The 25,707-nt window shown below is 27.7% G+C and overlaps 1 protein-coding gene across 4 annotated transcripts in view; it reads right to left on the reverse strand.

The window, feature by feature from the left end:
• The window catches only part of LOC145268215 (steroid hormone receptor ERR2-like), a 274,707-nt gene that overhangs the window by 218,896 nt on the left and 30,104 nt on the right, over positions 1 to 25,707 (reverse strand). For 2 of the 4 annotated variants that reach the window (XM_080123515.1, XM_080123513.1), the window contains exons 2-3: positions 23,469 to 23,578; positions 18,294 to 18,640 (exon numbers count right to left, since the gene is read on the reverse strand). In XM_080123515.1, coding sequence (XP_079979641.1) covers positions 18,294 to 18,640; positions 23,469 to 23,470 — 349 coding nt within the window. In that variant the 5' untranslated portion in view covers positions 23,471 to 23,578. The remainder of the gene's footprint in view (positions 1 to 18,293; positions 18,641 to 23,468; positions 23,579 to 25,707) is intronic. The other 2 variants (XM_080123514.1, XM_080123516.1) reach the window with 1 other exon arrangement.

Consider the following 25,707-nt stretch of genomic DNA (forward strand, 5'->3'; position numbering starts at 1 on the left):
AGCTGGCGTTGCTGCAATGTCAAGAAAAACAAGATGCAGTATTTTAAACGAAATTGCAAGAAACGTAAAACCCATTTCAAAACCTCCTTTGAACCAAACCAACATGAAAAAGCGCATAGCTTGGGCACAAAAACACATGAAAACAGACTTTCAACAAGTTTTATTCACGGATGAATCGAGAGCCACGATGGATGGGCTAAAGTTTGGAGTCCTAAGGGAGATCATATGCCATATCATATCAGACGTCAACAAGGAGAGGGAGGAGTTATGTTTTGGGCTGGAATCATTCGAGATGAACTCTTCGGACCCTTCAGAGTGCCTGACGGCGTTAAACTTACCAGCCAAACATACATCCAGTTTTTGGAGGAGCATTTGTCACCTTGGCTGGACGACCTTCCACGTCTTCGTCGTAGACGCCTTACTTTTATGCAAAAGCTACCAAATCCTACCTTGAGTCTCTGTGGATCAAAGACTAAACCTGGCCACCTTGTTCTCCTGACCTGAACCCAATAGAGAACTTTTGGTCAATTCTGAAAAGAGGGGTTTATTAAGGAGGACGGCAATTCACATCAAAAGATGCCCTTTGAAATAAAATTCTTGAAGTGTCTAGGACCATAACACCTTCTCAAATAAAAAATCTAACCTCATCTGTTGATAATAGACTGTTTAAGGTGATTGCAAGGAAGGGAAATTATGTTGATAAATAATTCGTTTTTCATTAAAATGTCACGCTTTGTGGGTTGTATTTGATTTCTATATGGTTATATATCTGTTATTGTTACTAATTTGAATTAAATTAAGAAATAAATTCATACTTTTATTACCTTTAAACTGTATTTTCAATACGTTGCAATAAAGCAAGAAACAGTAAAAATTTCATATTTTTCAAAGATTGTTATAACTTTTGAACAAGTAAGAATATTTGGATAAAATTTTATGGACAAACTTATCAATGTGTTTTCTATAGCTGTACAAAATTTCAGTTAATTACATTTGGTAATAAAAAAGTTATCAAGGAAAATGTGATCTGCAATAAAGCAAGTAACGCACTGTACATACAATATATATATATATATATATATATATATATATATATATATATATATACGTACAATATATATACATATACATACAATATATATATATATATAAACATATATAAATATATACACATATACAATATATATATACATACATATACATACAATATATATATAAAAATATATATATAATTATATACATATACATACATATATATATACAATGTATATATATATTGTATATATACAATATATATATAAATACAATATATATATACACAATATATATATACCATATATATACAATATATATATATACAATATATATATATACAATATATATACAATATATATATATATATACAATATATATATACAATATCTATATACACAATATATATATACACAATACATATATACACAATATATATATATATGCACACACAATACATATATACACAATATATATATATACACAATATATATACAATATATATATACACAATATATATACCATATATATATATACACAATATATATATATACACACACACAATATATATATATATATATATATACAATTTATATACAATATATATATACAATATATATACACAATATATATGTACACAATATATATATACACACAATATATATATGTACACAATATATATATACACAATATATATATATATATATATATACAATATATATACATAATATATATATATATACATATATACAATATATATACATAATATATATATATATACATACAATATATATATATATATACAATATATATATATATACAATATATATACATAATATATATATATACATACAATATATATACATAATATATATATATATATACAATATATATATATACATATACAATATATATACATATACAATATACATACATATACAATATATATATATACAGTATATATACATATACAATATATATACATATACAATATACATATACAATATACATACATACAATATATATACATACAATATATATATATAAACAATGTATATATATACAATATATATACAATATATATATAATATATATATATACAATATATATATACAATATATATATACAATATATATATTCACATACAATATATATAAACAATATATATATACAGTATATATATACATACAAAATATATATATATACAATATATATTTACATATACAATATATATTTAAATACAATATATATATACAATTTACATATACAATATATATATATATACATATACAATATATATATACAATATATATATATACATATACAACATATATATATATACATATACAACATATATATACATACACAATATATATATATATACATACACAATATATATATATACATATACAATATATATATATATACATATACAATATATATATACACAATATATATATACAATATATATATACATATACAATATATATATATACAATATATATATATATATATACAATATATACATATATATACAATATATACATATACAATATATACATATACAATATATATATACATATACAATATATATATATACAATATAAACATATACAATATATATATACATATACAATATATATATATACAATATAAACATATACAATATATACATATACAATATATATATACATATACAATATATATATACATATACAATATATATATATATATACATATACAATATTTATATATATATACATATACAATATATATATATATACATATACAATATATATATATACACATATACAATATATATATATACATATACAATATATATATACATATACAATATATATATACATATACAATATATCTATATATGCATATACAATATATATATACATATACAATATATATATACATGTACAATATATATATACATGTACAATATATATATACATGTACAATATATATATACATATACAATATATATATACATATACAATATATATATACATATACAATATATATATACAATATATATATATATATATACAATATATATATATATACAATATATATATACAATATATATATATATATATACATACAATATATATACAATATATATATACAATATATATATATATACATACAATATATATACAATATATATATATACAATATATATACAATATATATCTATACAATATATATATATATACATACAATATATATATACAATATATATATATATACACAATATATATATAATATATTATATATAATATATAATATATATATAATATATAATATATATAATACATATATACTATATATAATATATATAATATATATATAATACATATATACTATATATAATATATATAATATACATATAATATATATAATATATATATAATATATATAATAGATATAATAACATAGATATAATATATTATATATAATATATATAATATAGATAATATATATAATATATATAATAGATATATAATATATATATATGATATATATATATATATGAGATATATATATGATATATATATATTATATATATATGATATATATATATGATATATATATATATGATATATATATATATGATATATATATATGATATATATATATATATATGATATATATATGATATATATATATGATATATATATGATATATATATATGATATATATATATATATATATATGATATATATATATGATATATATATATATATATGATATATATATATGATATATATGATATATATATATATATGATATATATATATGATATATATACATATATATGATATATATATATATATGATATATATATATACATACATACATAAATATACATACATATATATCATATATATTCATTTATGAAAATAGTATTGGTTATGAAAAGGAAGGTTTGTAAAGAGATTGCTTCGAATTTTGGGGTATCCAAACCAAAGCAAAATATTATGAAAGTAAAAATAAAATAGACATACTCCATAATTTATTATACCATACCTGTTCACACTCAAACACTTATCACAATATTCTGTTGATCTATATTAAAAAACCTTGTTAAACTTTGTGACATATTTCCATTCTATGGAGGTCAGTCACGAACGAACACCTTATAATTTTATCATACCACATTTCGTCAAACTGAAACATAATTATAAAAGTATACTTACGCAGATAGATATGAAAAATCTCTATTAAAGTTTGTGCCTATTTCCATTCTATGGAGGCCAAGCGCGTACGCAGACCCCACAATTTTATTATACCATCTCTATTTAAGTTAAAACATACTTATCAAAGTATTCTCATGTACATCTATATCAAAAACACTTGTAAACTTTTTTGTTTTTTAATTTTTTATTTCCAGACTTTGTAGCCCATGATCAAACATACCCATTCCTGTATCTCGATACATCTTCTATCATTATATGTGATCATTTGCTATAATAGTCAACCATATAGGAGACTATTCATGACCAGACATACACACACAAACATTCATCTTTATATATATATATATATATACACAAACATTCATCTTATATATATATATATATATATATATATATATATATATATATATATATATAATATATATATATATGTATATATATATATAATATATACATAATATATATACATAATATATATATTATATATAATATATATATTATATATATAATATATATTATATATATATATAATATATATTATATATATACTATATATATATATTATATATTATATTATATATTATATATATATATATTATATATATATTATATGGTGCAAAATTTTGTTGAAAATTCAAAGATTCACGTTTTCTTTTTTATAACCTTCGTTTATTTCCTGGATTTTTTCATTACAGCTGTTTCATTAATGAGTTGGGAATTTTACGATTTATGTTTCCGTAAAAATATCCTGTCCCCACCAACTTCTTCAGATGTTTATCCATTAGATTCTCATAACAAATGGTATATTTTTAACATGCTGGACATCCTATTCGGGTAAAAAGATTTCCACAGCCATGCTTCCTCACTTCCTCCATCTATATAGTATATTATATATATATATATTATATATTCTATTATATTATATATTCTATTGTATTTTATATTATATATATATTATATATATATATCATATATATATTATATATATATATCATATATATATTATATATATATATATCATATATATATTATATATATATATATATCATATATATATATAATATACGTCCAAGGATGGAATACTGTTGCCACATCTGGGCAGGAGCTGCTAGAAAGGACTTGTCCTGCCTTGATAGAGTTCAAAATAGACTTCGTAGCCTCGTAGGAGATGTCCTTTTCTCCTCCTTGCAACCTCTATCTCACAGAAGAGATGTTGCGAGTTTGTCTCTGATGTATCGTTATTTTCATGGAAAGTGTTCAACTGAGCTTCAATCTATGGTCCCCCCTCGCCAAACTTTCACAAGAAACACTCGTCTAGCTCTAAACACTATCAATAATTTCCCCCACTCTTTATCTGTGCCTAAACCTAAACGTAGATTCCATGAACAAAGCTTCTTTCTTAGAACTGCACGCCTGTGGAATTGTCTTCCGTTTTCCTGCTTTCCGGCTGACTACAATATGGTTGTGTTGAAGTCTAAAGTAAATAAGTTCTTGATGAGCCGTTCCATATAAGTTTTTAAATTTACCAAATTTTCATTACTAATGATTACTATATTGACCAATTTCTACTGTACACTCTTTAACCCTTATCCTTGAGTGGCCTCTGGGCCTTGATAATGTGGTGATGCCTTTGTAAAAAAAAAAAAAAAAAAAGCTGTTAATACGAAATGTTATTTTGAATATTTAGTCAGAGTTTAGTTTTAGAGAAATGTATTCTCATGCCAGGTTGTCCTGACAAACCCATGTGTACAAATATAAATATAAAGTATATCTTGTCCTATTTATTATTGAGCACTCTTATATAAACCTTCTTAAATTTCATTAATTTATATCTTTGAATATTTTTTAACTGGAATAATTGAACTTGGTGTTTGTTGGCTATCATGGTTCCTGTAAGCTGCAACGTTTTCCTGTGGAAATAATTAAATAATCTCTCACATTCTGAAAATTCTATTACTAATTGCTTGCTAGGTTAGGATTTTGAATGGCATCTATGTAGCACGTATAAAATTCCTACTTGTGAGATATCGACTTATGTTATAGCTTGGTTGGATGACCACATCCCTTGTTTGAGACGAAGTAAGTTCATTCCATAGTCGGATTTTGCAGCGGTTTGCTTGATCTGTTAGTTAATAGACTTTCTTGTGTGTATGATGTTTGCTCATGTGGCAGAGTACTTGCCTCGCATACAAGAAGCTCAGGTTTCAAATCCCGGGTCGGATATGTCTAACTGATGAGCCCAAATGAACATGAAACTCTAGTCTTGGACTTCCGATTTGTTGGCTGTCATGGCTCTTGTGGACTGCAACGTTGTTTGACTGTGGAAATAATTATATAATCTCTTATATTCTGAATATATATATATATATATATATATATATATATATATATAAAATGCTATGATTGATTTATGTAAGTATTACACCAGTGCAACATTTCTCCAATACACTCAAGAAATGCGAGACACTGAACAAAAAGCATATACAAACATAAAAAGATATTAAACTGCAATAATAAAAAAGTGTTCTTATTTTATATGCCTCTGATTCGAACCATGAATTTTTCTTATCGAAAATATGTACAACTTATTGAAATGCTGATTCCAACTGCATGATCAGAAAAAAGATTTAGAGTTTTTCAGTTTATTCTTGTCATAGCTAAATACGACAGACATTCTAAAAGTAATGCCTCCTATTTTTTATTCCACCTGAATCGATCACACAGGGGATTGCAAATTGCATTGTTATGATGATACATGTGACTCTTAAGAAAACAATCCCTGTCATGGATGTGAGTCAGAAGCAGAGATGTGTCATTAAATTCCTACATGCAGAAAAAAATTGAACCAATCAACATTCATCAGCACTTGTTGAACATTTACAAAGCTGATGTAGTTGATGTCAGCACAGTTAGAAGATGGGTTTGTCGATTTCACAGTGGTGATAAAAATGTGAGTGACAAAGCGTGCTCCAAACTTATGACTAACACATCAAAAGAGGCAAAAAACAAAAGTGTATTGAGAATGATAGTGACTATGTACGACAAATTATTGTACACAAAAGATTGCTTCTTTTAATGGTACCATTCCAGTTTTCATATTTTTTCAATGTTTTTGTTTTTTAGTTAAAAAAATAGGAGGCCTTACTTTTGGAACAAACCTTGTAGATTGTCAGAAAATTCTGAATTAAATTTATCTTGGTACAAATTAAAATTCATTCTTTTCCATTTCCCACTCTTTACATTTCTTTTTCCTCTCATCTCCTTTCCTTTTCATGTTTACTTTCTTCTACCCCACCCCACCTCTTTTTCACAACACAGATATTAATCATATTTTTCACCCTTTTTGACCAATTCATTTAACTTCTGGCCTTTGTCTAGAATAGGAGTGGAAAATAATTTCTATGTTTACAAACATACTTGACTATACAAATTTCAAATTCAAGTAATATCTGGGTGTCATCAAGCAATGGTGTAAACACATAAAAGATGATAAGAATTGCAGGAAATTACAGACTCCACCTGTGTTCTGCTTTTGCTTTTTAAAAACTTATTTTTGTCAAAGGTTTGGAATATAATTTTAATTTTATACAGCTGAACATTAAAAGAAAAAAAACTAAAAAAATTAAATGTCTATTTGAATTCAAAGGCACATATGAAAAATTACTACATGAGTATCTGATTTTCAACCAATGTTTTTATGTTGTGGTTCATAAAACTGTTTCAATACTGACATTACAAAATTGGTGCATAACTGAAGAAAATTAGATTTTGCAGTATTGAAAAAATATATATGTTGCAGGCCACCAGGCCATCCAGAGCAAAACAAGTTTCAACTATTTTAATTATTCTAAATATAATCATAATTTCATACTACAAAGATTTGATATCTGCTGCTGAAAAGTAATTATACAAATTGGATGAGAAGAATAAAGTATATATATATATATATATATATATATATATATATATATATATATATATATATATATATATATATAATTATTTTTTTAATTTCAACCCTTAAGAAAAGAAACATTTTTAAATTAAGTTAACTAGGGTACTAGAATAAGCATATTTCACTTAGATCCTCAAATAACATTTTTTTTACTGTTTGATTAAAAAGGAGAGCTATATTTGGGCATTAAACTTTTTTTAAAAAAGTTAAATGAATAAGAATTGTGTCAAGTACTATTTCAGAAGTTTTGTCAATCATGCCTATCATGTTCTATAATAATGGCCAGTTCATGGTGCAGCGGATTAACCTGACTGGAGGGGTATTGTCAATTTTCAAGGGAACAACATTAACTAAATTTGAAAATTAACAAATTTTCCCTCCAGACACCATTATAAAAACTTGAAAAACTTATCTGTTTATTTAAATGAAGAGGAGAAGTCAGTTTGCTTTGTAAGTTTGACAGAACTTGACTCCCAAGTAGTTTACATTAAAGATAGCAAACTGGACCCGCCTCATGACCCCATTAAAAATTAAACAGGTAAATTCTTCATAGAAATGCTTTTATAATATCAAAAGTTGTTGCTGAATCGGTTTTTTCTTTTTGCAATATTTTCATTTTTAAAATGAGTTATTTATTAGTCTATTTAAAAAAAATTTTTTTACTAAAATTGTTTATCAAAAACTTTAAACATTAATTTACATTTTATTAATGAACCTATTCCAATCATAAAAATCAGCTTTATTTTTTTTAAAAAAGAGAAATAAATATTTAGTTACCCCAATCAATTATGTGGAAAACATTTGAAAAACAAGTTAGATATATCTACTTTTGTAATGTGCCATACATATTTTTACTTCTGTGAAAAATAAGATAAGTTTGAAAGTAATCAGAAAGTTTTAAAAAAAGCAATATGCTATAACTGAATATTTAGAAATTAAAAAAAAAAAGCATAAGAATTTGGTAATTGTATAGAATCAGGAATTTAGCAGAGAAATAGTAATTGTATGGGAATCTGGAATTGTCCCATCATTTCAACCCTTATCTGATTATCCTCTTGATCTTTCTTCAATAAAATCTTCTTTATGATTTCTTTACATAGCTGGAGTCTGATTACCAGATAACAAGTACAAACTACAATGATCTGTTTTTATGAATAATGTTATTAATGGATCTGCTACTATTAAGTGTCTTTCCAGTATTTTCATTTCTTTGTCTAGCTCACAAAGTTACTCCAAAAATAGTTCACATTTAATTCTGAAACATTGAGCTTCCTTTCATGCTCTACCACCATAGTTCATGTTTCACTTGTATATGCAACAATAAGAATTATTAATCCATTATAAAGATTGCATGCAATAAAGATTATATGCAACAATAAGAATTATTAATCCATTATAAAGTTTTAACTTCACAGGTGTTGATAAAAATTTTCTACTTTATCTTTTCTTATAGAGGCCAAAATTGCTATTCCTATTCTTTTGTTAATGTCAAATGATAATCTTGAAACCATCGCTACGGCAAAAAACACAAAATCTTCTGGTTGAGAGGAAGAGGGGCAGCTTTTTTTCTATCGAGATATATCAAGAAAAGGATAGGATTTTGCATTTGTCTGATTTCATTTTCATATCTTCTATTTCTCACAAAAGGCTTTAAGCTCATCTAATCAAAAACAGCTACAATGAGTATGATGTTATCAGTAAAATGAATACTAGTAGAGAACGCATTGTTAAGAACTGATATTGATCGATTCCAGTTCTTACATAACATATTCAAAGATAATGTATTGAAAAATAAACGAAAATATGTATTTTTGCTGTAGAAACTGAAAAATATTAAACAAAACAAAGAGTTAATTGAAATGCGTGTTAAAACATATAATCACATATTTTCATTTATTTATTTTTTCAACACATCTTATCTTCAGGTCTGCATCAGAATGTTATTGCATGTATTTTAAAACATAATTAACATATCTTCTTTAAAAAAAAAACTGAAAATCAAATGTGTCTTAATAAGTCTGCAGTTATGTTATTGTATCATGAACATATAGTATAGAACGCCCATACAATATTTTTCCCTATATATATATATATATATATATATATATATATAAGATTGTTAGTTAACGAATTTACAAAAGTTAAAGTATTTCACAGTGTGGAAGAAAGAGTACTAAATTTTATTAACAGTAAAAGAACAAATCAGCATCATATTTAACAGTTTAAACTGTTTTACATGCCAACATCTTTGGCCATGTCTATTTATCCCACTTTCTCTCAAATTCATTCTTATACCATCTTCCCATGTTTTCCTTAGCCTTCCTCTTTCAACTTTCCCTACTACCTCAACTGTTTTACATTTAAGCCAAACACTCATTCATTCTTTGAATATGACCAAATCAACAAAGTCTCTTGTTCTGCTCACATTTCTCTACACTATGCAAATTTATTCTTCCTTTGAAACCATCAAATCTAAGCTCATCTTTAAGACACACATTACAAATCCATCATCCCATTCTCGTATCATTTTTTTTTCTATGCAACACATAGCCTCCACTGTCACTGGTCAAGTTTCATTTGCATACATCAGCACACTGCACACATCCCTCTTCCCTTGGTCGACAGCGATTATAGTCTTAACAGCAGAAGTTCTCTGAACTTTATCCACTCTTAACTTTTGCTATCACACCATCACCATTTCCTCCCTGTGATTCGATAATATTTGTAAAATATTCAGTTATCAAAAAAATTTGGTTAAAAATATTTTTATCACACAAAAAAAAAAAAAAATGCTATAATAAAAACATACATAACCAATCATTACAAACCAGTTGTTGCCAGGGAGTCTTTTTACTTCATTTTTTTTGCCTTCTTTTCTTTTTAAATAACATGAACACATTTAAAAAAAAATTTTTTTTTTAGTTTCTTATTGCTTGTAAATTTAAGCAGCAGTCTCAATCCTGTATGCAAGCAAAAAGGAGAAGAGAGTGATTGAAATAAGATTTTTTTAAAAAATTGTTTTGGTTGAATTTTTCTGTCATTAAATATTCAATAAAAATTTCAATTATGAATATTAAGACAAGAATGGCAAACATACATTTAAATAGTCTATATTAATAAAGTTATAAGACAAACAGGTGACAGTGTGTTCTAAACCACATTACCATGATTAATATTATTATTAATCTTATTTTATTTTATTTTTATAATTTTTAATTTTTAATCATGTAGTTATAAATAAAATAAAAACTTCATCTTTGTTGCTTATGCATGTCTGGCACAAACCTACATGATTATTTAAAAAAAAACTTAATCTTTGTTGCTTATGCATGTCTGGCACAAACCTACATGATTATTTTTTTAAAAACTTCCAAATTCAAAATAAACAACACCATTAGGCTCCTCGTTAAATTTCATCCAAGAAAATTTGTACTTGATTTTGGTATAGGGCTCTGTTTTCACATTGCCACTCCTCTCCTCTTCACAGAACTATTCTATGGATTATACATGGAAAACTAAAAAACAGGTAACATTTTAATGAACCTATTCCAATCATAAATCCTGAGTACACAACAATAAATGGAGTTTCAGTCTGGAAACTTAGAAAAAGTTTCTCTTAATTTTGTGATAAGTAAAAATTTGAATTATAAATTTTTATTTGTAAAAAAGAGTTCACAAATATATCATAAGTACTTTATAAAAATATCTATAAATTTGTTAATGTTCATAGCATTATATAAACATAGTGAAAATATTTATATATATGTAATGCACATTCATGTGTATCTAAATATAGCACAGCTGCTTCGCTCATGGCAGATCTTTTGACGTTTGTGGCTGACGTCATATAGCCTGCTGTTCTAAATCTACTTAGGTGTTCATGACCTTGACATCTACATGCATCAGGTTTAGGGTGGGTGTGCTTGTAAATATGCACATATTCATTTAAAACTAGCTACATCTATCCGGTTTTACCTGGAACACTTTACTTTCAGTTTTGTTTATTGAAGGAGATAATTTGATAATGTGAAATTGAAAAGTATGTTTAATTAAAAAAAAATGACAAGTATAAGGTTCTTTTTTTTCTGGAGGAGGTAATGGCATGCTTGTTCATTGTTAAGAAATTATTTGTATTTGACAAAAGATAAACTGAACTTAATAACAAAGTAAAATAGAAATAAATATATATAAAAAAAATAAGGTTTTTCTTCTGTTAATATGGACATGAATATACTTCTTTTTAAACAGTTGTTGCATTGAGGTTCTTTTTCTTTTTTAAATTAAACTTTTTCTGAAGTTTTTATTGACTTATGATATTAGATGCTTACATTAATTGAAACGTATTGTTTAAAATGCTAACATACTTTAAAATATTATGTCTGATATTAATTATCACAGACCTTTTAAAACAATTTTATTATACAGACACAATCTAGATTATCAACTGCTATTAATAGATACACTAGAAAAATCAAAATCAAATTGTGCTTGAACCAGAGATGCTTTAATCAATAATCTATCAATCTGTGGAATACCAGTGAGACAAAGATGAAATGCCACAATGTAACTCATGATTATCTGGATTAAACTTTTTTTTTCATTTAGAATTTATTCATTTTGAATTTTTTTAAATTAAACAAGTAGTATTAAACAAAATTATGTTGTCTGACATTTATTTTAAGAAAAAAAGATTTAAATTGCTACCATAAATAAATTAAAAGATTAAAACTTTGTTTTATGTAAAAAAAAAAAAAAAAAAGATATTATGTTATGGGGAGGAGGTAATAAATAAGCTACTGTGCATTACTTTTAAAAGAAATTTTTTTTCTTTTTTTCTTTTCAAGAATTAAACCGTGTCTTTGACTATTTAAATAATTCATTTTTTTTTTAATTTATTATAAATATTTATCCTTATAATAAAAAACATTAAGAACAAAAGGATTTTAAAAAAACAAACAAAAAAAAAAACATTGAATTTATTAGAAAATGTTTGTTAATGGTGGTAAATTATTTGGAGAGCATTGCTAAAATTGAGAATGGAACAAATGGTGTTGGGGTAGAAAATTGAACAAATACAAAGATGAAAAATTGTTTTGTTGAAAATCTGTTTTAAAAATTGATTTTAAATTACAATTATTAATAAAATTGTGAGACCTTCTAGTATGTCTATATGCATGCATACTTCTCACCAATATATGAATTTAATTTTAAATATAAATATATATATAAATATATATATATATATATATATATATATATATATATTAGTGTTGTACCGATTAATCAGAATCAGAAAAATCGGTAGTTTTCGGGGTATTGGAGTTGGTATCGGAAAAATTTGTGCCTAGTTTCCGATTCCAAAACCGATTCTTTTAATATTCTATTATGTTAATTTTTCATTGCTGATACCGTTGATAAATATTTATTCCTTTTAAACTATTAGTAAAACTAACCTCTATAGATCATGATAACATTAAAAGATCTAAATTTATTTTATCTGCGTAAAATAAGCAAAATAAAACTTGAAACTTTGCGAAAATTCGCTAGATAACCTTTAGAAGAATGCAGTTTATTTTCAAGGTATTGAAAAAATTGTTTAAATTTAAAGAAATATTTTGTCAAGAAAAATAACATTATTGCTAATGAAATCAAAAGTAGAATATAATAGTGTTGGATTTTGTCCAGGTTTTTGTCCGCTCCCTTACTCGGCATTGGCAAATATGACAAGGAATGGCAAAAGGTGTAGAAAGGATTGGCCTTGAATTGAATTTGAAATGAGCTCGTGAAATGTCATGCTCCCGTGTGATTTTCTGCCGGTATCATTTATGTTTATATTTAGGGATTCCTACGGCGGCGCCAATGCCGTCTAGAGCACACCAATCTCACTCCTCTATATAAGGCCACTAACTGAAAGTATTTGGGGGTAATCAACATCTTCGATACCCGTTTGGCTTCAACAATTTGGCAACATAAAATGTAAGTGTATTTTTAAATAACTATTTAAAAGATATTCAAAATATGTTTCATGATTTGAAATTTAATTAACAGCATATTTTTACTTTATTTTTGTTTAATATTTATTTTAATGTGATGCAAAAGTTCAAATTGTTTTTTTTTGTTTTTGTTTTTTGTAAAAGTCAAAATATATTCTTTTGTTAGGTAGAAGTGTAACTTATCTTGTCTTTGGTAACATTTATTGGGTGGGTTTCTACTAGTATATTGTTTAATTTTTAATTTTTGAGTCATTATCGAGAGTTAAAAATCATGTGTCGGCCTTTTTTCTTGTTCTCACATAACATCGAGTGAACATAGTGACATTTCTTGGGTTTCTATCAGTACTTTGATTTCTGATTTCTGAGCTATTATCGAGGCTCGAATATGGCTTAAATAATATCACCATTTTTATTTGATTTTAACTCAATAGGCTTCACACTACCATTATTTTAAGTTAAAAAACACTTTAAAATAAGTTAAAGTGCAAAAAGAAAAAAGAAAAAATTATCCAGGTAATTGAAAATGTAGCTTCGCTTGTTTTTCGTAGCATTTATTCGTTGTGTATTCATTTATTTCGCCTCCTTTTCTTCCTTTCTTATTCTGAAAAATCATCCACCAGACGAGAAGCAAAGAAAATAATAAATTTAAGAATTTATAGTGTCTGTTTTACAGGTAAATTTAACAGAAAATGAGCCTCCATATCCAAGTAATTCCAACATTTAAGGACAGTTAACCAAAGATTGCTATAAGTTCTGTGCATTTGTGTATATGGGAGGTTACTTTTTAAGTGATAATATGCGGGTTTTATGAACTTACCAGTCTAACTTAGAGTTTGTAAAAGAATTTAATGAACAATCATAATAATTTATAATGGCCTGAAAATGAAGATGATTTTACTTTAAATATATATATATTAAACTGATCCCACTCTCTAAATTTTAAATTAGTTGGGGTTTTTTTGTTGTTTTTTTTTAAATATGTTCACATAATCACCTAAAAATGTAGACTCTCATTTTGTCTGGGGGTGTGTAAGTTAGTTCACATCTGATTCTATTTACTTGTCGTCCCCTACCCGAAGGTAGTGTTAGACACAAGGTCGGTCTTTAATATAGGGAATCCAACTCTTTATTTTTTATATTATCACGGACTTAGGGTTAGTAGTAGGAAAGGGCTGTGTCGTTTATAAAATGGAGAATCAAACTTTTCTTTTCGCAACAAAAAGTTATAGTTGCGATGGGCGAAAAATGAAAATGGAATAAAAAACACCGATAATTTCACGAGAATACATTATTTACATCATCGTGCCGTTTTACACGTAACTATTTAAAAATGAAATATAAACATTGCCTATAAACACTCATGATTATAAATAAATATAAACGATTAGGAATTCAAAATAGAGGGTCAATTTCACAAATAACTTTAACGTAAAATGAGCTGCTTTTCCAAAACATTGTAGTGTTTTACCAATTTTAAATTATGTGCGCTTATTGGAGGAGGGGGTGTCTACTTTTTAAGCGATTACACATGGTTTTACAACGTCGCAAATCGAACATAATTTAGTGGGAAACAATTTAGTTAACATCCATAAAGAATTAGGGTAGCCAGAAACGATGATCATTTTACGTTAAATTTATATTTGAAACTGATCTCACACTCTAAATTCTAAAATGATCGCAGTACTTGTGCAGTTTACGTCCCTCATTAAAAACGAAAATGTCAAAAAGAAAAAAAAAAAGAATTATATTCTACGTATCCGTTATGGAATGAAGTTCTCATAAAAAAATTCACTTAATTTTATCAAGTAGTTTTGTTTTTGTCGCATTCATTCGAGGCATTCGAAACAGTCAATCTAAACTACGCCATTAGCATTGATTTCGGTCGAAATATAATGGATTACTTCCCTTTGATATCAATTAAGCGATTTATTAGAGAAATTCCATGTTCCCGAGATTGAAAACAAGCTGTAAAAATAAAACTACTTGATGAAATTAAGTAAAAAAATTTTTTTTAGGAGAACTTCATTCCATAAGGGTACGTAGAATATAATTGTTTTTTGAAATTTTCGTTTTTTAATGAGGTACATAAACTGCACAAGTACCATGATCGCTTTTCTTTCCATCAATTTTTTAAAAAACACAATCTATAAAAGTAATATTTCATTTTGGAATAGGAATTTAGCTGCGTGTTAATCTACAAAGTCGTCGTCGTTGTTGATGTCATCGTCATGGTCATCATCATCATCATCATCATCACCATTTGTACTTCATTTTGTTTTTGTTTTGTTTTATTTTTTATAGCAAAGTAAATCAATTTAATAACCTACCAAATTTTTAGAATTAAAATAAAATTTTAGTTCATCCATAGAGAGAAGGCACAGAAAGCTCACGCAATCTCACGTTAAAAATGTTTTTCTAAATAGTAACATTATTATTTCGAAATTCGTTCGTAACAATGGGATGTGGCGTTGTTAAATATGTTGTCTTACATAGTTTTCTTATATTGCCTACCAATCTTCGAATATTTTCAACTATTTAACTATTTATGTAAGTAGCATGTTATACAGTAAATACGAACTGATACAATATAGCTTTGTTTTAAAATCAAAATAAATGTTTTGTTGTCTTATAATTTTTAATCCATTACAGAGCAAACATTTGAGAAAAATATACGCGGACATTACCCAGGGTTTTATGTAATAATTTGAAAATTTACGAAAGAAACAAAACAAAAACAAAACAAATCTCTAATTAAATATGTATGAATTTTAAAAGAATCGGAATCGGTAATTTTGAAAGGAATTGGTAATTGTATCGGAATCGGGAAAAATTTTGGAATCGTCCCATCACTAATATATATATATATATATACATATTATTTACATTAATCGATTATTTCTTAAAATCAATAGCACAAAATAAAATGAATTTTGAAAACTATTAAAAAAATATTAATTACAAAGAATACACTAGAATAAATTTTTGTTTCTTTGTAAATAAGCCAGTTTGCAAATAGTTGACCCTTCAAAATTTGGAAGTATTTAGACCCTCTAATAGAAAGTAATTTAAAACAGCTAAAAAGTTTTACAAATTTTCATACATTGAAAAATTGAAAGTTTTGGGGGTTTTTTTACTGCAAAAATGTTATAAATTGAAATTTAAAAGATTACTTTGATAATGCTTGAAGTTTTATAAGAATTTGGCTTAATAATTTAAATACTAAACAATATAATAATAATTAAATGTAAATCTAGAAAATCTCATCTTTTTATCTGTATATTTGTAAAGTTTGTATATTTGTTTATAGATTTGTATGTACAGAATTAACTCTCAAGCTAATTAATGGATATTTATTCATTTTGAAATGCAGATGATTTGCATAAAAGGTGGGTAATGTGGGATATATTTAATTTGGTCTTACACATAGTGGAGTAAGAGGGATTGGAAACTCTTAGTAGAAATTCAGATACTCCTCAATTTTTGTGAAATTTTAAGAATAAGACATTAAATATACTCCAAATTTCAGCGTCCTTGGAATATTTTGAAGGGATTTTAAGGGATATATGGACACAACTAAGCATCTGAAAATTTTAATTTTATCTATAATTTAATAATTGAGATTTCAACTTAAGACCTCTTTAACTTAAGCCCTAAAGTTTAGCCACTTTCTAAAATAAAAATTATATAATGGATTTTGATCAAAATTGGAATCAAGATTCTAGACATAAGGTTTAGTATCATAATATCTTGATTTCAATCATCATAAGGAGACACAAAAGTGGTGCAAAAACGTTCAGTTTTGAAAATGAATTCTAGGGTGAATATTCTTAAGTTGGTAAATAAAGAAATAATGAGCATAATAAAAGCAAAGCAAAAATGAAAGTAAAATGACCACTGGGCACCAACAAACATCGCTAGTTGTAAATACTGTAAAGACCAATCTAATTTTAAAAATTAAAAATATTTATGGTCCACCTTTTTTTTTTATTATCAATTAATTCAGCTCTAAAAAATATTCTCCCTTAACCTCACTCAACATGATTGCATTTATGATTCATAAAAGTGTACTTACAATTTGCACACAACTCTGTTACTTACCTTGAATAGTTCTCTTAAAAAAGGCTTTACACGCCTCACACGATGACACGCCGTAATGGTATCCAGATGCAACATCGCCACAAACTAAGCATATTTTTTTAGTCCCATCCGGATTTTCCTGGTCAGAGATCAAAGCAACTGAACTAAAGTCTGGTTTAACATCATTACTGCAGGGCGATATATTATCACCGCTGTCTCCTTGGTATGAACGGTCAGATCCATAATCGTCATGACCACTGTAGTCAGAGAAGACATCACGTCGAAAGTTGTCGTCAAGAACTTGGACAGCACAGCGTCCCAGACCCAATGGGCTGTTTGGTTCACACTTTACCAGCTCTGTCTCCATCCTAAAGATTTATTGATAAAGAAACAATAGTTTATATACATGCACAAATATTTATTAGCAAGATAGATTTCCAAAACTAAAATCTACAACACAATTAGATTAAATTTTAAATATTTTAAAAATAGATATTTAAAAAGTAAATATGTAAAAAAAAATTACCTGCATTAAAAATATGATTGTAGAAAATATTAAAAATAAATGAATAATGAATTCAGAAATAGTGATTAAAAGAAATGAGCTTATAAGGACATTTTAAGAGTTTAGCTGCTGAAATATTTAAAAAAAAAACCCAAAAAACTGATATCTATTATATAATGTGGGATTTTATATACAAGCATTATTTTTTTATCTGTACAAATACTGATTACATACGAGGTGCCTTCAATAAATTTCCAGACTTTTTTGTATAGGCACTTTTATCGATAAACTCTAATCCCCTCCGAAGTAATCTCCTCCGGCTGCAATGCACTTGTACTGTTCCACCAACTTCTGAAAGACCCTACGGAAGTCCTCTCGCATGAGCGTCTCAATGACCCTCATCACAGCCTCTTTCATCATAATTGTGCCATAACGACCCAGGCTACTGATACCTCAGTGGCCTGGTAACGACAGTCTCTAAAGTTTTCCTTTAGCTTGAGGAATAACCAAAAGTTACCAGGAGCAAGGTCTGGACTATAGGAGCATGAGGCACCGTCTTGATACCCGTCTTGGTCAAATAGTCTGTGACAAGGATGAAGTTATGGATCAAGCACGTTTGAGATAAACTGCGCAAATCTTCAGCACCTTTACTTCCTTGTGAATAATTGTGTGTAGAGGTGTACCGATTAATCGGCCACTTAGCTGATTGATCAGTAATCAGCCAATTTGCCAATTAATTTTTTTTCTCCTTTGTATTAAATTTAAATCATTTCTTCACTGTCAAGTGACCCACCAAATAGCTTTGACACATTAACATAGTAACCGTTAATTTAACTTAACATTTAATTAAATGCTTGGCTATTATTATTGCTTTTTGCCTTTATTAACTAAAAATACAAAATAATACAATTTCCAATTCTTAAATGAATATAATTAAACAATTAGATGAGAAAAAAAAAATTACAAGCCAACTACAAAGTACAAATTGTAATTCTTTAAGTGAATAACTATAAGCTGAAGTTCTGCACCTGCTGCTGCTGCTCTACTTCCTCTTTTATTCCAGCTGCCTGCCTCCTCTGTTCTCATAGTCTCCTCAGTATTTAAAGTTGAATACTTTTAAGTTGTAATGTAGAAACATTAGACTTTCTCTATTCTTATGATGCAGCCTGATCCTCATAGATTCATACACATTACCACCTGTACTCTCATTCTCCACAGATGAAGGTGGTGTGCATAAATATTTTGAAGCCAGTTTACTCAGCAGTGGTAAGGTCTCCTGTGTTTCCTACCACCACTGAAATGGATCACCTGCGAGCAATGGTAAAGCTTCGTAATAATCAAGTTTTTTTGTGCACTTAAGCATAAGGGATTTACTCCTTTTCAGTTTCTATCTGCTCTAAGTTTTCATTTGTTACCGTAAGCTTATTTGAATCTAATTCATCAAGCAGGCTTGAAAGAGATACAGTTTTATTTTCACTTTGATCTTCTTGACCCTCGATATAGCTTGAAGAAGTGTAACCTGCTGATTCTGCTTCATTATCATCAGTAGAAAATAGATGTAGAATCTAATTCTTAATAGTGTTTTCCATGTAATCCTTTTGAAATTAAAATTTGAATCTTGGATCAAGGAAAGTAGAAACGCACAAGTTTTTATCATTTAGATCGGATGAAAATCTTGTTTTCATTAATTCGTTGAATTGTTTCACATTGGTAAGGATTCTGCTAAAGTCAGAAATATCAGAATTATATTGGACAGCTTTTGAAAGAAATAACCTCAAAACTAAAATTGTAGGTATTATCATTGATATGGTTGAAGTTCTGTGATTTGCTTCTTTATTGATTTATTCAAATGGACTCAGTAATTGGACAATTTTTTTTAACAAGTTCCCGTTAGTAAGTTGTTATGGTAGGAATCTTATATCGTCTCAAATTCTCATATGAAAAAAATGAACGATATCTTGTTAAAAATTTCCAGTGTGTGCAAATCATTCTGCTTCACGTATATGCCATGAAAAAAGTCCTTTCTGATTAATGTTTACCAGATAAAAAATATTCTGTTATTCTGAAAACAGCCAAGTTCGTTTGCTTATTTTAAAACTGGTAAACATTAATCCGAAGGGAATTATTCTGGGCATTCAATGTAAAGCAGAATGGTCCACACAAACCAGAAATAAATCATTTTTAAATAATCACAGAGTTAACTTGAACAAAGCCAATACAAAAATAAAAAATGTTGAAACAATAAAAAAAACAATAGTACTTATGCAGAGAAATTTTTGGGAACCCAGTTCTTAATACGTGAAGGAGAGAGTATTTTTCTAACTAGTCTGTACTTTCACCTTACAATTTAATAAACAATGCAAAATAAGTGATTTGTGCCACAAGCAGTGAAGAAGGACAACTGAAGTTTTTTCTCTGTATGTTTTTGACTGGGAAAGGAATTGAGGGAATCATCTCATCAGTGCCAAGCGAAGAATTCAACAGAACTGCAAAGAAATGCCATTTGTATAAAGAACTATCATTGATAACATGCAGCTCTCTCTCTCTCTCTCTCTTATTAAAATTAAATTGATGTACGTTTACTTAATTAAATCGCCATGATAAACAAAGTGAAAAACACTACATAAAATTATCATATTTCTTGAGGATACTATTTAAGAAGTACATGCTGTAAAGAGCCAACATCATTTCTATCGGCTTATAATAAAGTAAGTTGCAGCTGGAATTGTTTTAAAAATAGGCATAATAATCATTATGCATAGAATTATATTGAATGTTTATATTTACTATCATTTAATTCATTTTTATTTGATGATACTTTAAAAAGTGTCCATCAGTGCAATTTTGCTATTATAATTAATGCAATGTTCACTTTTCACACCTCAAAAATAAAGGCTGAAATTGAATTAGAAATAATTGTACTTTTATTTCTTATTGTCTTATACTAGGAGTGATGAAAGTTTCTTTTGTGACATTTTTGTTGGTTACTTTTTTGTCAGTTGCTTTCAAAGTTTCCATGTTGTAATTTACACATGTTCATGCTTCTTGACCCTCAGCAGGGTAGCGTATTCTGCTGATTCTGCTTCATTATCATCTGTGAAAAGTAGATGTAAAATGCAATTCTAAATATGTTTTCTATGCTAATCTTTCTAAATTAATATTTGAATCATGGGTCTAAGAAAGTAGACGTACACAAGTTTTTATCATTTAAATAGGATGAAAAAAGGATGAAAAACATATATAAAATAACCTCACAGCTAAATTTGTAGGTATTATCATTGATATGCTTGCTTCTTTGGTGATTTCTTCAAATGGACTCAGGAGCTGGATATTTTTTCAAAGAAGTCCCCATTAGTAAGTTGTTAAGGTAGGAATCTTAACAGCACATATTACAAGAGCTTTTCGTTGTTCTTAATTTATTTTCAGTATATAATATGTTGAATCCGATCATGTGGTCACATCTGGAATGAGTTTGTTTTTCCCAATTAAGCTGATCCAGTATTTCAGTTAATTTGCTAATAGAAAGCGATTAAAGTGGGAGACTGTATTTCTGTTAGATGATGTAATGGTTGTCTTCACAGTCTGAGTTACAATGTATGATAGTTATTCTAAATCACATTCCCTGACATCAGCAACTATATTTGTTCCTGAAACCCACAAGACTAAGAAAACTTTATTGAAAATTTTATACTCATCTAAAACATTGCCCAATTCTTCACTTATTCTTGCACCTGTGTGTGCACTAGGGAATCGAACAACTCTAAGCACAGCTCCGCATTGTTAAAAGTTATTTGAAAACCAATGACCTGTCAAACTCAGAAAGAGAGCATTATCTGTTGTAGCTGTCCAAATGCCTGTAGTTCATGAAATGCTGCTAATTTCAGCAGGAGACAATTAAATTTTTGTTTTACTTTTGTAAATATATCGTAAATTATTTTGCAATGAAATACTTTTTGGATGGAATGCTGTAATTTGAACAAAGTTTTTCAATAAACCTATTAAATCCAATGTTAGATGTTACAGAATATGGTTTAATACCAACAGCAAATCATTTCTCTTATCAGATAATGGATCTTTTGTGACATGTGATCACTAATATCCCAAACTTTCTTTTTGGCCAATATTGATTCTATAGTAGTTTGTTGTTTTGCTGAAGGCTCATAGTTGCTGCCACTTGTTCTTGGAATGTCTTCCCCTGAATATTCATTGTGTTTCCTTTTATTTGCAACTTTTTCTTCTTTTGAATGAACAATTCTAAGATGATTTAACATATTAGTCATTGTAAAAGCTTTTGCTGATTTGCCACCCTTTGATGTAATAGCTTGACATAACTTGCAGGTAGCTGTATTCTTATTCTTGAGATTGACATCAAAATACTTCCAGCAGAAACTGGTTGCCATAATGGTTGGAGGTGGTTGTTTTTAATATTTAGTTAATTTTTTACGTATTTAAATTAATTATGTCTGATATCTAATTAGTAATTTATCTCAATAAAATATACATTATCTAAACCAGAAAAAATAAAAATATGTAATGGTAGCAAGAGTCCGAAAATGAGGAACAAGAGTATGACTGATGAAGAATGATTTACTTTAAAATTCCTCAACATGAAAACTTAAATGATTTAAAGTAAAAAATAATAATAATAATTCGATAGGAAAAGAAAGGAGGAAAATTTTCCATATGCTTACATCTATTTGCCTCAAATTCAGTGCAGTTGTAAAAGTCTACATGTTATCGCGTCATGTCCATTATTTGATAATATGGTGTAGATGATGCATGTCTCTTTGATAAATCTTCACTGGCAAACAAAAAAGGGAGTTAATTTGTCTTCATTTACAATATAATTAATATTAGTATCATTTATGACAACAAAATTTGCTGATAAATCGGCATTAGAAAACTTATTAAATCAGCTGATTATCAAAGGCTGATTAATCAGTAATCGGTCAATTTAGTAATCGGTACATCCCTAATTGTGCGTAGATTCTACACTGACATCAAAATGTGCAAAATTCTTTATTTAGCCAATCAACTCTGGTGTTCTGACTTTCTCACTCCTCTCATCACTCACAGACTCCCTACCTTCATTGAATCTCTTATGCCACTCAAAAACTGATGTTCGATTCATGCAAGATGGTCCAAAAACAGTCTCCGTGTCATTTTTTTCCAAGTTTAAAACAGAATTTATTGCATATTGTTCTTCTAAAATGTCCTTGCATCCAGATTGCATTTTTGAAATTCATCAGACATGACAATCAGGCTTTAGTAAGGTATATTCCAATTCCTGCTGTAGCTGTTCATTTGAACCTGAAATCATAAAAATTGGTCAGTCATCCCATAAGATGTATAGCAATAACATACTGAATCTTCAAGAGTCTACCACAATTTTAAATGCGTATAGAAAAAAAAGTCTGGAAACATTGGAGGCATCTCGTATGTGCATACATGTTTCCGCTGTAATTTTTTTTTTTTTGAAAAATCCAGCTTCTTTGACCCATTGAACTAAAAGGAATGGAAAAATTAAATTCTTGCATATCATTTTGGAGAGGGGGGGCGATTATCACTAATAAATATACCCACATATTCTTTACACTCTCGCATATTTACATACATATTAACACACTCCCATTCTGACACCCTTATGTATTTCCATTGATAGAATTCTTATATTTTTATTTATCTTTATAGTCACTCTCAAAATATTTTTTCATCCCAGTGATGCATTATTTTACGAGGGAGTCACCACTTATCAAAGATCAAAGGCCACATGAGGTCAAGGGTCAATGAATGCACAGCGATCACCGAGACTACCACACAGTAGTCATCAGTGGAAATTAAATAAAATTTGATTATTTAAGGGGACAGCTTAATAGGAGCTTGTTTACATTGGACTCGAATTGAAATCAACTAGAAAGCAGAACGGACTTCCACAAGCAGGCCGTTTTGGGAAAGAAACTTTGTTCATGAAATTTGCATTTAGATTTAGGCAGAGATAGAGAGTAAGTGAAATTGTCAACAGTCGTCGTAGCTAGACAAGTGTTTTTTGTGAAAGTTTAGCAAGGTCGAGGCATAGATTGAAGCTCAGATAAGTACTTACTATGAAAATAATGATAAAGCAAATATAGGCTTGCAATGTCTCTTCTGTGGGAAAGAGGTTGCAGGGAGATTTCGAAGCCAGTTTGAACTATCAAGACAATATAGGGTGCTCTGAGCAGCTCTTGCCAAGATCTGGTAACATTTCTCCATTTTAGGACGTACCTGACTCGTATACATGTAGAAGATTGAGAGTGAAATATCTTCTGGAGTGGTAGAATGGAGCAATCATTTTTGCAGCAACATTGGCAACAGATTTGATGGTTGAGAATACATTTCCAGATATTCCATAGCTTTATGCCAAACCCTATCAATGGCATTTGGCATGTCAGGGGCTATTGCTTTTGAGAGGAAGCTCCACTGATCCTATGTGAAATTACAGTCAGTACATCAGCTGTAGATCTTCCAGAATGAAGATCATATTGTGTGTCATTGAGTAGGTCTTTTTTGCAGAGATGGTTGAAAATTTCTCTATTTAACACAGATTCAAGCAACTCACGTGGCACACAGGAAACTAATTAGTCTGAAGACTGAGATGCAGAAGGCTGATCTCCACTATTTTTAAATACTAGGCAAACTAATTATGTTTTCTTGGGTGTTGGAAAGCATTTCTTCTTTATGCAATGATTGAACAGCTTTGCAAGAATGAGTGATTATTCTGGTTGTAACTTGAATCATATTGTTAGGACCAGTTGCTTTGCTGGCATCAAGGGTTCTTAAATGTGGCAACATTGTGAACAGATATGTGAATGTTGCTCAGATTATTTTTGGTCTTGGAAGGAAATTCAGGGGGAAGGTGGCTTTAATCGCATAGAATTGAATTTGATGCAAAGT

Source organism: Euprymna scolopes, chromosome 43, assembly GCF_053919585.1.
Source record: "Euprymna scolopes isolate OS-2025 chromosome 43, ASM5391958v1, whole genome shotgun sequence".
Lineage (NCBI taxonomy): Eukaryota > Metazoa > Mollusca > Cephalopoda > Sepiida > Sepiolidae > Euprymna > Euprymna scolopes.